The sequence below is a fragment of the Rhinolophus sinicus genome, chromosome 17 (genome assembly GCF_057876585.1).
Source record: "Rhinolophus sinicus isolate RSI-liver-muscle chromosome 17, RSI-T2T, whole genome shotgun sequence".
Lineage (NCBI taxonomy): Eukaryota > Metazoa > Chordata > Mammalia > Chiroptera > Rhinolophidae > Rhinolophus > Rhinolophus sinicus.
In genome coordinates this window covers 73,612,630-73,629,580 of record NC_142517.1, presented here as the reverse complement: position 1 = coordinate 73,629,580, position 16,951 = coordinate 73,612,630, and the positions used below count along the sequence as shown (strand labels likewise).

The 16,951-nt window shown below is 35.8% G+C and overlaps 1 protein-coding gene across 1 annotated transcript in view; it reads right to left on the bottom strand.

Annotated features, from left to right (window-relative positions):
• Positions 1-15,176, bottom strand: part of IFT57 (intraflagellar transport 57) — a 52,829-nt gene extending 37,653 nt beyond the window's left edge. Inside the window, exons 1-5 of the mRNA XM_019742955.3 lie at positions 14,844-15,176; positions 12,293-12,455; positions 11,333-11,451; positions 8,529-8,619; positions 3,777-3,845 (exon numbers count right to left, since the gene is read on the bottom strand). Of these exons, the coding sequence (XP_019598514.1) occupies positions 3,777-3,845; positions 8,529-8,619; positions 11,333-11,451; positions 12,293-12,455; positions 14,844-15,055 (654 nt within the window). The 5' untranslated portion in view covers positions 15,056-15,176. The remainder of the gene's footprint in view (positions 1-3,776; positions 3,846-8,528; positions 8,620-11,332; positions 11,452-12,292; positions 12,456-14,843) is intronic.
• Positions 15,177-16,951: the final 1,775 nt, after the last annotated feature.

The window sequence follows — 16,951 nt, the reverse complement described above, 5'->3', positions numbered from 1 at the left end:
CCAACTGTCAGAGCTTTAATATAGCACCAGTGATCGCTCTTAGGGAGGCTTTGGCTAAATTTCAGATTTCAAAAACATTTAGGAATCAGAGGGACAGAGAGAATGTAAAACTTCGTGGGACAGCCTTAAGGTCAAATATTCATCCATAATTTTTTTTTTTCTTCCAAGAAAAGCTATATCAAAATTTGAATAACTAACCTGCAAATGAAACCTTGGAAGATGAAACAATCCCTCAATAATTGCAGGAGTTACCTTCTTGAAAAGTACACTTGGCAAAACCATAATTGGGGTAAGAGAAGTAGATGGGGAAATCACACAATAAGAATGGCTTTAAATATGTTTTCTAAACTTCAAAGTAAATAAATGTTTTGAAAACACCTGCTTCCAAAACAAACCAATCCCATCATTGTAAGCTTTTATCATCGGTAGGAGGAACCATTTTCTTAGAACACTGTTTTCAATGTTCATGAAACAATACTGCTGTGTCAGGATCCAATTAGGCAGACATTTCAAAGTTTAATCAAGGGCCACACAGTGTCTCTACAAATTTCTCAAATTAGTGGGGCTTCGAGTCTGTCATGGTAGTCAGGGAGATGGACCACCAGGTCACCTTCCAAGGATGTGCTGCTCAGCTATGGGAGTGTGGCCAGCAGAGAGCTTCCTGCTGTTAGCTCCCTTAGGCGCTGCCTTACCTGCAGAGAGCCACATCACCTGGGGCTATGTCCTTCGCAGGGCAGCCTGCCTCCAGCAACTGAACCTATCAGGCAACAGTTGCTCCAGAGCCTTTCACCAGTTGGCCAAGGCTTTGTCAGTCCTGAATTGCAGCGAGATTTCACTCTTAGACCAGTGCCTTATTCCCACTTCCTTTCACAGTAAATATATTGCACTCCAAACTCTGTCAATGTCCACTTCCAGAGAACACAATCGCAACACATGTCTTTTTCATTACATTCTCTCTTGCTCCATTTACCACAAATCTCAGGAAAATGCTTGCATATACCCATTTTCTGGAATTATCGTGATACTTAAGGGCACATTTTTCAGGGTCTAGACTGAACTTTATTTCATGAAATAAAGGAACATAAGTAAATTCTTCCTGCGTTATCCTGCGTGGTACATAGAATAATTATTGTTGAGAAGTTCTATTCTCCTTAAAGAGTAAACTATACCTTGCCTATAAAATTAGAACTATAAAATAGCATTCATCCATGCACGTATTCATTCAATATTGAGCACTTTCTACCCATCTGGCACAGGTGAAAAAGCAGTGAAAAAAGCTGCCACTCTCGAGGAGTTTGCATTTCAGTGGTTCAGACAGACAATAAACAAATCAGAAATTAATACAATGCCAGGGTCTGTGAAAAGAATAATGCAAGATGAGGGAACAGAGAATGACTGGAGAAGCATATATTGTTTCTAAACCACAGGTAGAAAGGGATTGTTGTAATCCATACATTGCTGGGCTGGCCTGGTCACATATACGTTTAGTAGATCGATTTCATATATAGTATACATCATTCTTGTTCTAGTAAAGAATTCATCACATTCATTCAACTTTACTCAAATGACATTTCTTCTGCATTGTGAGTACACCTGCTGCATGAAATATAAAATCTTAAATCTACGTTATTAACCTATATAGCAATTCTGTCTTGGGGAAAGAGCGCCTGAGCCATCATAAGCTATAGACAGATACAGCTGTCTCAGGCAGATGGCTTCATGGGCAACATACTCATGAAACAATACTGCCAGATTTTTTAAAATATGAAAGGGTTTTCTGCCTCATTAGTACTTCGTGGCTGACCAACCACAAACACCTGGCATTCAGACTTCTTCCTCTTGTGAAAACGCAACCATTCATGGTCTTAACTCGAAAGGGTATATGTGATACAATTTTTATCCAAAGGATATAATACTTAGATGGTGTATAAAGGCACAGGCAGGGGGAAATCCCTTCCTTATGTAGCTTAACTGAAGTGGAAAATTGAAATCTGGACCAGTAGGGACAGAGTAATGGTAGAGGCAAATGAAATGACTTTGCTCCTTCCCAATACTCAAAGTACTTGGTGCAGAGGAATCCCAGGTAGCCTTTCCAGGTCTCTATTTATATCACCAATAGAAGAATGAATGACACAAATGACAGGCTCTTTCTGAGGAGAACTGCGTGTGCATCTCTGCTTTCGTTTCCCTCACACTTTAGAACTTCGTCGGCATCATCTTCAACACGGAAAGGACCACCAAGCACCAGGGGCCCCTGCTGAAGGCAGGGCTCAAACCACACCTACCCTGCTGAACTCCTGTTATGAGGCAAAGGGAAAAAACAATAGACCTGAGAGTCTGGAGAAACTGAATTCAAATTTAGCTGCTGTAATGTAGTAGCTTTTTAAAAGATTAACTGTCTCAAGGTTATAAATTTCAGTTTTTGAATCTGTAAACTGGATATAACAACACTTCACAAGGTCAGTAAAGGATGTGTTTTAAAGTACTCTGAAAACTATAAAGTGATCTAAGAATGTATTGTTACAACTGGAGTTTGTTGATTTTAAATGTTAACATATTATTCTGATATAATTTTGAATTGAGGAATAAAAAATGTATTCATTCATTGAAGAATTATTCAGTATTTTTTGTGTTACAACATAGAGAGTATAAAAAAATGAGTTATCCTTGTTATCAAATTTGAGAGAGGGAATGTGCAGGGAAGATGTGATTTTGCTTTTTGCCAACACTTATTGAGCACGTCCTGTGTGCCAGACATCGTCACACGTAGTAACTATTTTATTCTTTAAAAACCCTGTGAAAATGTAGTATTTTATGCTCATTTTACAGATGAGGAAGATAGGCACAAGAAGTTTGGAAATATGGCCAAGGTCAGACACCTAATAAGTCATAAAAGTATTAGAGTCAACTCCCACACTCAGGCAAGTTAGATACATTGCAGTGTTATATTACAACTCAAGTGGGGAAGGAAGCACACACATGTTATTAATAATAACAACTAATATTGAGTAACAATACTAAGGCATTAAATAATAAATGAAGAGGTCATCCTAGGGCGGGGTGGCCAAGGGACTCTTCATACGAACCCAAAAGTAGATCCAAACTTATTTGTAAAACTCAGACAGAAAAAAATTATATAAAGGAAAAATAAAAGTATTACATTCCATATGTACTTTTTTGAGCATGCAATAGGTATTACCTTATTGAAATATAACATACATATAGGAAAATATAAAAATTTCATATGTACTTTTGAAGTATCTCCTTCAGCGGGATCTCTTTTATAGACTGGATTTATTTTCTAATTAAAACAGAGCAAAAACTGACTAAAGCAATGTCTGATTACCTATCCATATATCAGTCTTAGTATAATTTATTTTATTTCAAAGAATTACCATTTAATTTAATTACCATTTAATTATCATTTCCCTATGATCAAGACCATTCAATATTGGCTCACTATAATGAAAAATAACTTGAAATCAAATGATATATATGCTTCCATAATAAAAAATGACATAAAGCAAATAAACTATTTTTAGTTTACATGAGAAGTACTGTATCGATTTTCCACGGTACAGATAGGAGGCTGCCCCACTTGCACCTCTGGATTTTTATGTTTGCTATCAAATTTTATATATAGGAAAACAATGTGGAGAGCTACTCTCAAATGACACACTAAACAATGGCCAACAATGGTTTCTACTTGTTTCAATTCCTAGCAGAACATGTATACTGATTGTTTGTTGGTCCTGCATATATACCATGCAACTTACCAAGCGATAGGTCTGGGCCTTCAAAACGTTGAGATCAATAAAGTTTTCTTCATTGTCTGTCTCTTCTTCCTTAGGAAAATAAAAGTTTTAAAAGTTAATAATTATAAAAAAGTTATAATTTAAAAAATATATTTCCAACTTTCATATATATATTAAGTTAGAAATAAAGACTATTTCAGGAAAGAGTGTTTAAAAGCTTACTAATGTATATAAAGTTATTAGCAGCTCAGCTGTTTTTTTTGAGGGTTTGATGGTGCTATTTACAATGGGCCTTTTTTTATAGTCAGTGAAGAAAGAAAAAAAGCAGAAGGAAGGGCGCCACTGCTGTAGAACTAGGGATAAATAAATGTAAGAATAGAACAAGAAACAGTCCCAAGTAGCTTATCCGAAATAGACAGTGTGGTAAAAGTTAACGGAAATTTTGAGTAACGTGACTAAAATGGACAAAAATTAGAGTCTGACAGACATAGAATATTCTCACCTGCTCCAGGGATCAATCACATTAATGCATACTTTTGACATCTCATCTCTTATATGCTCAAGTTTAATAAGTTAATAAGTTAATAAGTTAAGTCACCAGTACTGCTTGGCTCATGGCCTCTTAATCTATTTGAAGATATTAAATATTAAATATATTTAAAGGTATGAAATATATATATTTAAGATCTTAACCTTGCAGATTAGATATTAACTATCTAAAAGGATATTTCAGGTAGATTCCAAGCTAGTCCCGATCACTGGGCCAGTTGGCGTGGGGGGGTAGTGTCAGGAGTGACCCTTTGAGAAGGAATCCTTTCTCCAATACGCAGTAAATATGGAGTCTTAGCAGGTTACATAAGCATGTATATAAGACATTAGCTCCTCTTTCTCTTCAAATGTCCTTGTGGTGACAAGTGACATAGTGGGTGCCACAAATTTAACAAGAGTATTCCAAGCTTAATGATACGGTAATGAAGCCAATGAAGCTTGGTCCCCAAGCCTTGTAAAGAAGAAAATAAACAAGTGGGCGTTAATTGATGGACACTTCCACATGTAGAGTTGTACAAAAGCAGCAGTGGTAGATTTCCAAGATAATCGTTACCTTCAAGAATTTTAAAGTATGTAAGACACTGGTTCCCCAAAGGTGGTTCTGAGACTAGCAGCATCAGCAGCTCCTGGGGGCTTGTTAGAATGCAAATTCTAAGGCTCCATCCTAGATCTGCTCAGAGACTCTAAGTAAGACGTGAGAAGGATGCTAATCTATGGGGAACTGGAAAGACTGAAGTAAAATATAAAACAACATAAATGCAGACTCCATACACTCATGTGACGTTTACTTTGAGGGGGGCAGTGGGGCATAGAGGTGTAGACAAAACTGATCTATTTGCATCTTAAATCTTAAGCATATATGCAGAGCACACCTTTGAAAAGCAGCTAGTCTATTCTGTGTTTGCACTAATGATGGGCTACTTAACCATGAGAGTAAACGATTGAAATGCCGATGACTCAATGCCCATGGGAGAAGAGACAAGTTTCTAATGCTTTTACAATAACTTAATCAGTACTGTTTACATAGACAATCAATAAGTACTTGTTGAATTGTACTGGACTGAACATTAATAGTTAAAAAGCTTTAATAGTAGGTACTAGGAAAAGGATTTAAGTTACTAAACAGTATTAAGACAGCATTCAAGGGCGGCCGGTTAGCTCAGTTGGTTAGAGTGCGATGCTGGTAACACAAGGTTTGCCGGCTCAATCCCCGCATGGGCCACTGTGAGCTGCACCCTCCACAACTAGACTGAAACAACTATCTGACTTGGAGTTGATGGATCCTGGAAAAACACACTTAAAATAAATAAAAGTTAAAAAAAAAAAAAAGACAGCATTCAAAAGAAATTTGAACATAAACAGACTAAGAAAAAAATTTTAAAATAAATTGAGGATTCTAATCTCAGGAATTTAGAAGGCACTCAACAATTTCCTATCATTTCTTTGCCTAATACGCATGCTCTTACTTCTCTTACTGCCAATTACTAAGGATACGATTATATACAGTAGGTGAGAATATTCTCCGTCCTGATCCATACTTGTTTTTTGGTTTTTTTTTAACAATTATCAATGTGTCCTATAGTGATCTGGTCAGTCTAAAACTGAAGTTTTCTAGTTTCTAGATGATTATTACAGAACTTCACTCTGTCGAAAATGATCTTTACTATCCTTGAGCCACCTCACAAACTCTGGCAACAAAATGAAATAATATCTCACCATCCGAAGGCATTGTAGCACTGATCCTATTCTCCTTAGCCAGAGGAATGGGAGAGGTAAGAAGGGGCCCCTTAGAATATGATGGCAGTAAGGAAGAAGCAACCCTTTGGTCTTATAACAGCAGAATGTCTTTACCTCACAGTTGCGGAGAAATGTGCAATGAGACTGCTTTCTAGTTTGTTTCTCTAATTTACACACCTAATAATGCTGCTTTGAATTTTAAAGGGTTCTCAGAAAAAAAAATTAGCTATAATTTTTAAAAGTTACACAGCAATGTGTTGACAGATGATTCTGTGGTCAAGTATTTAATGAACACCTATTATGCACCAGGCAATGCACACATGACAAACTGGAGATACAAAAAAAGGCCCAAATCGGTTCTGCCCTTATTGAGTTATCTTTCTGACTAGTAGGTTTTCATGCTTTTTTTTTCCTGAACTGGCAATTTTGAGTTATGTGTCGTTAAAGATAAATGTCGATGCTGTAGGATCAGGTACCTGTCAATACACTAATAACTAATAAATAATTATTAAGAAGACAAGATGAGAAATATACCTGAGTGAAATAAATAAACAATTGGGAATATGTGAGGTCTTCAAATTCTCTGGGTCTAAATGGAAAGATCTATTACACAAAGAATAAAGTCTAAATTCCTAAAAATGCCCCAAATGATATGGACCTGGTCTATCTTCCCAGTCCATCTTAAGCCACCCTCCACCTTACTCAGGAAATCTGGCCACAAAGGTTTTCTCTCGTTCCTTGATATGCTAAGCTCCCTCCTGCCTCAGAGCTTCGTACATGCTGTACCATCAGGGTCTTGCCCAGTGCATGCTACAGATGCTCAACAAATACATGTAGAATGAATGAATGGATTTTTACCTTAACTTTTAAAATGTATCATGTTAACAAAGATAGATTTTAAATTGATTAGTTTTATAATCTTTTTTCCTTCTATAAACATAATTTTGTATAAATGTCATATTTTTTACATATATGGTTTACAACATTTATATTGCTGATAAAATACATTAGTTTGAAAATATAAAGAAGCATAGAAAATAAAATAATAATTCACAATCCTTCTACCTATATGTAACTAATATTAACGTATTGATTTTTTTTGCATATTTTACGTGGTTGAGTTTATGTATATAGTATGTTATCATCCCCATGTCACTAACATTTCTTTGAGAACAATTTTTTCAATGAACCAGTCTCTATTTATTAGAAAAATGTATATTCAGCCCGTGCCACTGCTATACAGTGAAGAAGTACTTCATTTCACATGACTGCAAAACCCAGTAATTTGACTATGTTTATATGTAACTAGTGGTACATATTCTTCAGTGGGATGGGGGGAAAAGGGTAGAGTTTTCAAAATTTATTTTTAATTATAGTTGACATACAATACTATATTAGTTTCAGGTGTATAGCATAGTGATTCTACATTTATATACCTTATGAAGTAATCACCATAAGTCTAGTAACCATCTGTCACTGCACAGTAATTATATTATTGACTATATTCCCATGCTGTACATTATTACATCCTTGTGACTTGATAACTGGAAGTTTGTACTTCTTACAAACAATTCTTAAAAACAATTTTTAATGGATACATCATATTTTATTTGGATATAGTCTAAGTTCTTTAATGTTCATTTCTAGCATTCGCTATAAAACAATGCAGTGATTAATATTTTTGTACCATACAGTAGCTTAATATATTAAGCTGAAATATAGAATATAATTATTATATATTAACTTTAGAAAATCACCTGGAAAATTTAATGGTTTATGAGAATAAAATACACTATAGTTTTTTTCCCTGCCATTTTGATTTCAGATACCTATACTTCCTAAAACACTAGGGTTCATCCATCTCTGGTTCTGAGAAACAGACCTTTGTTTCTACCATTTTACTAGTCTAATCTTTTGTAGAGACTCGATCACTCAGCTTCACACTGTAGATAGGACATTTATTATAGAATGGGGAAAAGCCCAGATGCTGCCAACCAATTTAAATAATGTTGGTATTTACAAGTATTTTTTAAAGTTCCAACATTTTAAATTTTAAAGTTCTAAAATTAGTACTCATCCTAATTTTAGAAGCATAATGAATGGAGTTCCTGAGAAATGGTGTTCTTATGAAGCAGAACGTATTAATCCTAAATTCTATTGTTCTGTTCTAAATTCTTTATTATGTATGGCCTATTTAAGATCATGAATGGTTGTTAATAAAATGCTGACTCATATAACTAGTGGTCTACTATTCCCTGTCTACAGTTTCAGAACCTCTGCTAAAATTCAGACCTCAATCATTAGAGAACATAAGCATTAACTTAACTAAAGGTCTAAACAACTGAACTTGGTACTCTATTTAAAAGCTTTTCTTCTCTGAAAGAAATTAAATAAAGTATACTCCAAAAAATGGAAGATTGGGGGAATTAAGGGAAGGAAAAGGAATCCAAAGGTGAAAATGAGCAATACGTTCTGTAACACTCATACCACAAATTCTTCATCCACTTTATTTAACGTTAATTCTGCATCATCTTCTGGAACAGTTTCCTCTTCTAATTCTTCTACTGGGTATGTCGGTCTAAAATAATAAAGTTTAATATGAGATGCAAGTTAAAAACAAAACAAAACATTTCAGTAGGACAAAAAGGCATAATGTGATATTAGGGATCTCCTCTACAACAGAGCTTGTCCTTTTTCACCCCTCTTCCATAATCACTGTTAAATGTATTTTTCCTCAAATGTTCTATATAAAGAAGCAAAAACATTTACCTCCAAATTTAAAGAATAAATTTACACAAATGGGATATACCATTATCCAATATACTTTCTTCACTTACTAATATATCACATTTAAACCCCGATACATCTTTCTCTCTTTGTTTATCAATGCATGTATTCCATTTAATGGCAGTACCATAATATTAAGTTAACTAACAACCTCTGGCTGAACACTGAGGATCTTTCTAGTTTTGTTAATTAGACAATATTGCAAAGATCATCACTGTACATTTATTATGTGTATATCATTAGAATAAATTTGTACAAGTAGAATGGCTGAGCCAACAACATTGTATATTTTACTATTTTGCTAGATATTGACAAAACCAACTTCTAAAATGTTACCCTAATTTACACTCCCAACAGCAGTGACTACATTTACATATGTTCACCAATATGGTAAACAAACTTTAATCTTTGCCAATCATTTAAGTGAAAATATCTCATTCTTGTTTTAATTGCATTCTTTCACATGAGAATGGTTGAACACCTTTTCATGTTTTAATTGGCATTTGTGTTTCTTTTTCAGGGAAATACTTATCTATGCCTTTTGTACATTAAGAAAATTAATACATGGCCTAACCTGTGTTAAAAATATTTTTCTAGTTTATTACTTATAATCTTGATTATTCAGGATTGTTACAATTCTTGTTACATTAATTTGGCAACATTTTCTTGCATGGATCCTAGCTTTAACATAAACAAAACATCCCACACCTTTTGGTATTCTAGTATTCATATAGTTTCATTTTTCACATTTGCATCTTGGATCAATCTGAAATTTATTTTGATAGAGGTAATAAAATGAGCTCTAGCTTTATTTTTATTTCCAGTATTTCTTATTCAGTGGTCTTAACACTGAGTACTGAACAATAATTTCTCCATCAAGATTAATAACATGTATTTCCCATATTAAAAATACTCCAAAGTAGTTGGGTTTACATCTGGAAACTTACTTTAAAAATCCATATTTCAGACAGGTTAACAAAATATAAAAATCAACATTTAATATTAAGAAAGAAAACTACTGCGAATCAAATCAATCTTCTTAAAGAATAAATTTCCTACTTTTTAATTAATTAGAACTAGTATCACAAAAGCAATGTTCTTCTAGGAGTTGTTTTGGCATATTTAGATATATAAAATAGTCATCTATAAATATGTAACTTCTATGTAATTTACATATTACATAGCTGACATATTATTCTTTAATGTCTATTTTCAATGTTTTTCACCCCTTTTTCTTCCCCATGTATACACAGTCCTTATAAATTATCCAAATCACAATACATGGCAAAGAATAAGATACATCCAAAAACAAAGGAAGTACAAAATTAAATTGTGGTTGAGATACCAACAGCTTCTAGTGAATTTAAAATACATTGGGCAATAGATTTAAAATTTTTAAAAAATACTAAATGGAGCAGCACATCTCATAATTTTTCTTGGAATCTAATAAAGAAGCAATGTGGATCATGTAGTCATTCTTTATATTGCACTAAGTGGTAATGTTTGGGTTGAAGCATCGAAATTGTTATTTTTTAGTTCAAAAATAAACGAGTATCAGTAATTTCATAAGGTTCAACCAGATGATAACACAAGTAGGGTAAGTTTTTTAAAATACCTATTAATAGGGAATAGATTATTTACCTAAGAGAATGTAACTGGATACACATTAAACTATTAACAGGAAACAATATATACACCTTTCTACAGAAGTTACTCTAATAAAAATCACTGCCTACTTATGTTTTACCTGAATAATGCCTTTCCAAAATCTCTAAACTATCAATAATCCCAATCTTCAAAGGACTAAGTTTTACATCTTTTCTAATTATAATCTATATAGACAGTTTCTGAATATTTTATTTCCTCATCCATTTATTGAGCATCTATGATATACCAAGTGCTATGCTAACAGCCATACAGTACATATGAAGATTTCACAATTTCTCTCAAGAAAGCAAGACCTCTAAACAAATGACTTTAATACCATGGGATAAACAGTAATAGAAATATAAACAAATCACTGTCAGGTCAGAGAAAGGAGCAATGACAATGTCTAAGAGAGTGTCAGTAGGCTTCTTTAGTATTTTTCTTGCCCAGTCACTTTAAGCTAAGGGAAAAATCCCATCTGAAGCACTATATTAATTTCCATTTTTTCCCTTAAATCTGCAACTATCAATTATCCACATGTATATAGCATATTTGTGTTTATAAGATATGTGAAAAGACTTTAAAAAAATTTTCTAAATTTCCAGTATACAGTTACAGTTAAACCTTTAATAATTATGTATTTGAACTGGCAAGGGGCACAATGATATCAGAACTGGTTTTGAAGACACCAGATATTCCAATTTTGTCTATAATGACTTTTCTGATCACCTGTGGCATTTTCAGTTTAGAATAGTCCAGAGGAAATACTTCTTATCTGTTCAATTAAGTAGCTCTGAACCCTTAGTAGAAAAAGCCATGCACATAAAACTACTATTGCCACTTTGGGTAATTTTTACCTTTTCCAAGAGAAACCAATATATTTTAAGGCTTCTTCAGCTAAACAGTCAAGAACATAGCATACATGCTCTCCATAACCTGACTTTAATTTTGAAGGAGGAAAATCTGCAGTTCTCCCCTGAAATACAAAAGATAAACAGGGTATTACTTGTTATTTATATTTCAAATGTCAAAATATTTTAAGTACTGCTGAATAAATTCATCAGTTCTCTATTTTTCAAATGATTTAACATAACTGCAATTTCATTGCTTCTTAAAAATTCATCTCTTCAGTCTTTTTTAATCCATTGATACATAAAAAAATAAAGGAAAAGGAAGCCATTTTATTGTCAAAAGTATCAAATTCAAAAGCAGTAATACCTCATGACAGCAAGACAAATCTCTTTTACATTACATTGATATCGTTAATGTAAAAACCAGTAAAACTACTAGCTTGGTAGCATATCATCAAACAACCATACGAAGGACAGAGTGAGTCGCTTGTCAAAAATTAATAACAGGTGTGCCCAAAATTCTTACTGCCTAGCCTCAGAAAAAGTTAGAAATGAAAAGTACCCAGGAAAAGTCAGAAATGAAAAGTACAACTGATATTATGGTCTATTAAATCAAAGTTTTCTTTCAAAATACAGTGTTTCATCTTCCTTTTTTAAAAATCATTTTTTAAAGAACTGATTATCCATAAATTTACCCTTGAGACAAATCAAGATTAAGAAAAATATTACTATTTTGGGCTATAAAGGGTGTACAGTGGACATTTTTAAAAGTGGCATTAATGTTATAATATCAACCATTCTGATGTTTTACCTAAAAAGAACTCCAGATATAATTTATATAGATAGATAGATATAGTTATTCACAGAGAATTTATCTAAAAGGCTAGCATTTATGTTGTCAAGCTAACAATATTAAAATTCATAACTTGAGAACATGCAGAAAATAAGAGCGTTGTTTACACTTACAAATGATCGAAGCTCAGATAATATATTAGATATTGTTGCATTAGGGTCATCATATTCCTGAGGCTGCTCAAAGGGGCGTCCTGCTTTGCTAATCAACCAAGCAGCAAGAGTGCAAAACATGTAGAACTGTTCACCAGGGTTGGTAGGCAGTGCAAAATAGTGTCTGTTTCAAAACAAGAGGGGAGGGTGGAAATATTGAGAAGTCTATAGTAATTAAAGAGGCTAAGTCCAAAATTGCCCCACTTTTTTTTCAAATGGCTTTAAAATCAAAAGACATTGATAACTCATTCTTTGAAATTTCTAACAATCCACAGCACTCCCACTAACGTTTTTAATCAACAGGACTAGGACAATCACTACTGCCTAAAAAATATTAGATCAAAGACCTTACACCCCAAAAATGCAGGGCATGTTAAAAAACTGAGCATATAGAACCTTTGCCAAAATAATTTGTGTATCAGGAATAATATGAGAGTACTTCCTGAAAATGTAATTTGGAATCAAGAAAATCTTAGAGTTTAAAAAAAGACCTTAATGATTATTCATTATGCATTTCTACATTTTTTACATCTCTGGTATCTTTACTTACTGTTGTATCAGTTAACAGTTGTTCTCATCTTGGCTGCATATTTGAATCAACTGAGGAGCTCGTCAAACCACTGCAACTGGACCAAACAGTTCTTCCCTCATCAATTAAATCAGAACTTCTGAGAGTGAAGTCCCAGTACAGGTATGTTTTAAAAGCTTCCTAGATGGTTCCAAGGTGTAGCCAGGATTAAGAACCACTGAGTATCACATCCCCAGGCTAACAAACATTTGTTGACTGTTGTAAACTCCCTAGCCTACTAAAAATAGTGCTATGAGGATCAATATGATGTATACTTAAATATGCTAGGAATAAAATTTGCTAGCCACAGCATTCAATTCAGTTTGACTAAGGATCTTATTTTGCTTTTTACATGTAGCTATTATGTTCATAATTGTATTTATAGCTATTATAGGTATTTTCCATAAGAATCAGCAGTGAGCTCATGTTTCCCAATTTGTTTCCTGCAGGATCAATGTAAATGTCCTAGAAGATAACGGAAAGCTGGAAAGAAAAAAAGGCCATGAAGTCCTTACAGGTAGATTTACAACCCTATTGAAGCACCTGCTGGTAACAACTCATTTTTTTCTTATTGGCTGATAAATCCAAGATAGAGGAATGGATACTGACACATTCTGTAGACTTAGGAAAATGACTCTCAAACTTGAGCATGCATCAGAGTCACCTGGAAGACTTGTTAAAACAGATTTCTAAGCCCCACCGCTAGAATTCCCCATACAGTAGACCTGGGACAGGGCCTGTGAGCATTTCAAATAAGTTCCGAGGTGAAGCTCATGCTGCGGGCCTGATGACCACACTTTATGAACCATTAAACTAAGATACCTCCACACAAATTCATTATTCAAAGTACCCTGCTGACCTCCTGAGGAAATAGTACAGAGGTTATATCAATAGAAACTTAAGGCCATTTTCTTTTAGTTTGAAAAATATCTTTGGGAAAAATTCATTTTTATTAACATAGAAAATATTCCTTGTTTACATTATTCTGATCAGTTAATTTAAGTAATAACTCCCAAGCCTACAACTTCCATCTTGGATTAAGCTTACATATCTTATAATTAAAGTTACTGGAAGAGAGCAAGGAATGAGATCAAAACTGTCAAGAGAAATTATTTGAGCCTAGCTATAGCCATTCAGAGAAAGAAATAAAGATTCATAATCTAAAGTAATACACAAATCTAAGTACGTATTAATGTAAAGGAAAACTGTAAAACTTATTTACCTCTCCGTGCTAAGCTACATTGACTGGAAGAGAAAGTGCTAGCTGTCCATTATCCTCAGCAACTAATGGCCTGGGCTTCCGGATATGATGAACTTTTCCCCACCAGAAGGACAGAACTTTAGGCTCTATGAGAAAGAGACAGCTCCTACAGTTGTCATTTCATTTGTCTTTTCCACTTTTCCACTCCTTTAAACCATAGCAATTAGTCAACAAGTTTACTAACTGCATAAAAAGTGCTAAGCAAGGTCCTAGGTATCCATGGTTACCACCTGTAGGGACAGGTTCTTGCAAAGGAAAACAAAAACTAGAGAGAGATCTAAAATGATCATGGCATTTGTCTTTGGGGATGAGATTATGGGTGATTTTAGTATTTTTTCTACACATTTTCTTGTGTTTTTCTGAGTTCCCTGCAAGAGGTACTTTTATTACTTTTATACTCAGAAAAAACAGTTTGTGATTTGTGGAGGTGTGTGCTTTAAAGACTAGGCAAGCTGTCTTCCAGTCCTTTCTGTCGTTCCAAAACTTTCCTCTTTACTAAAATACCAAGTAAAAACTCCGTGAGCTTCACGGCCCTCCGTCGCCAAGTTTGGATGAAGTGCCCCTTCCTGACTAGGCGGTGAAGACAAGTGCTGGCTAACCCGCGCCGGGCGTTCCCCAGGCCGGAGGAAGGCCCCTTCCCAGGGCCCAGCAGGCACCGATGCGCCGGGGACCAGGGCACCCACCTGGACGGGGGCTTCAGGTTGTTCTTCCGGAGGAGTTCCTCCTCATAGCGGAGCAGCTTCAGCTTCTCCACCAGGTCCTCCATCACCACGAACATGTGGTAGGCCGCGCCGGGCCCCCGCTCCACGACCACCTCCCCCGCCCCTTCGCCGCGGGCCCGGGACGCCCCATCTTCCAAACCCGACGGCGTGACCACTGCCGCAGCGGCCGCCATCGCAAAACAAACAGAAAGAGCCCAGCGTGGGCTCCGGCCCACGGATCTCAGCGGCCTGCGCAGTTGCAGCCAGGACCGCCGCGACCCGTTACCAGGCGACCGACAGGCAGACCGTCACCAGGGAAACTAGACTCCGCCTCCTTCCCTGAACTCTTCTAAATTCCCTCCAACCAAGGCTAGCTTTCTGGGCTACGTCATGTAGGGTCGCCCTTCCCCTGCCTCTTGGAAGGAAGTGGCGGGGAGGCAGCCCCGCCCTCGTGGGGGCGTGGCTTCCCAGCGCCCCGTCTGGCCACGCCTCCTACCGCTGCAGTTTAAAGGCGGAGGAGGGGTCGTGGATGTTTTTGCTGTGCTTTCCACCTGGCCCTTAGCTTGCTAGAGGTGGGTTGGACCTGGTGGTTACCAATGGCAGCTGAGCGGGCCTCCGAATGAGCTGGTAGCAGTTTAAAAGATTAAAGAAAAAGGAAGACGAGCAGTATGAAGGCTATACTAGCACCCTGATTTTTTTTTTCTTCCCACAGTTGAAAGTTTTCACAGTTGTAAAGGTAGTCGATATTCTGAGGTTTCCTTTTACCTCAGCAACCTTCCAAAGGGAAGTTTCTTCCTTTTTTCCCCCCCTTAAACTTAGTCTTTCTCTCATTAGTGAATGCTGTGTGTGATTTAACACTATGTTATAAGACTGTTAGTATCATTCCCTGCTATCAGCGCTCGGAAAGGGGTTGTTGCTTGGGAGGGAGTGGGGGAAAAAGAATGGCAGAGGATGAGCCAAAAGGAGGCAGTGGGAAGGATTTGTTTTACCTCGAAACAAGCATTCTAAACTCACATCTTTCTCCTAATCTGTTTCAAGCCCATTACATGCAGTATACAGTGTTGGGGTTCCTTGTTAAAATCAATAAAATAAAGGAAATAATCTTGAAAGGAATTTATTTTCCTGTGCTATAGCTCTAAGTGTGGCTAAAGACAGTATTACTACTGTATTGTACTCTGCAGCTATTAATAAAGGAAAAGCAAGAAAAGGGGGCGTGACTGACCACAGCCTTACCTTTCTCAAAGAAGTCTTGTGTGTCAAGAAGCTTTCCTAACAGCTATTTAAAAAATGAGGTAAGTGGTAGGTGTGTGGAGGTTTCCTGGGAGAAGAAAACTTGTGGCAAGAGGTTGAACATGTATTTGAGCTTATAATGTGTTTTTGAGGGATCTCTGATCTCTTATATCTGCTACTAGAGAATAGAGAAGTCACATTTTTTGACATAACCGAAGTGTGAAGTTTATCTGTAATAACTTTTTGTTTTTGTTAGAAAAATGGGCAGAAGAGCAGTTTTCATTTTAATATCAGTCTAAACTTTCTGGTACTCAGAAAGGTATCAAAGTGAAAACTCAGAAAGGCAAATACCTTTGTATGTACCAAAGAAAGTAAATACATAAAATAACTGATTTACAGTACGTAGAAAACAATCCAAAGGGGAAGGCCACTGAGAATTGCTTTTTAAGTAAATAACATTATCTGCCTACTACAGTCATTTAACCAGCTGCTTTTAATAAAGGTGAGTGGGGAAAATCGGATATGCCTCTACCCCACTGCCAAATTAGTCTTTTTCTTTGCCTCCTTGGAACAGTGTTTCTTCCCCATACATCCCCACCTTAACCACCACATGTATGGATGAGGGATATTGTGGTATGCTTGTATAACTTTCAGAGTACAAGATAGATGAATAGCTTTTTAGGATTGAAAAATATTAAAGCTCAGATACATGCTTTGGGGTGCTTAGTTAAACAACAGGCAACCTGTGGCTTTTTAAATGGTTTTCAAAAAGGTGTCAGACTTTACAGGTAAATTGGTCACACCCAGGGAGATAGATATTCACTCAAGGCATGCTGCCGACATAAGACGTTCTGACATTT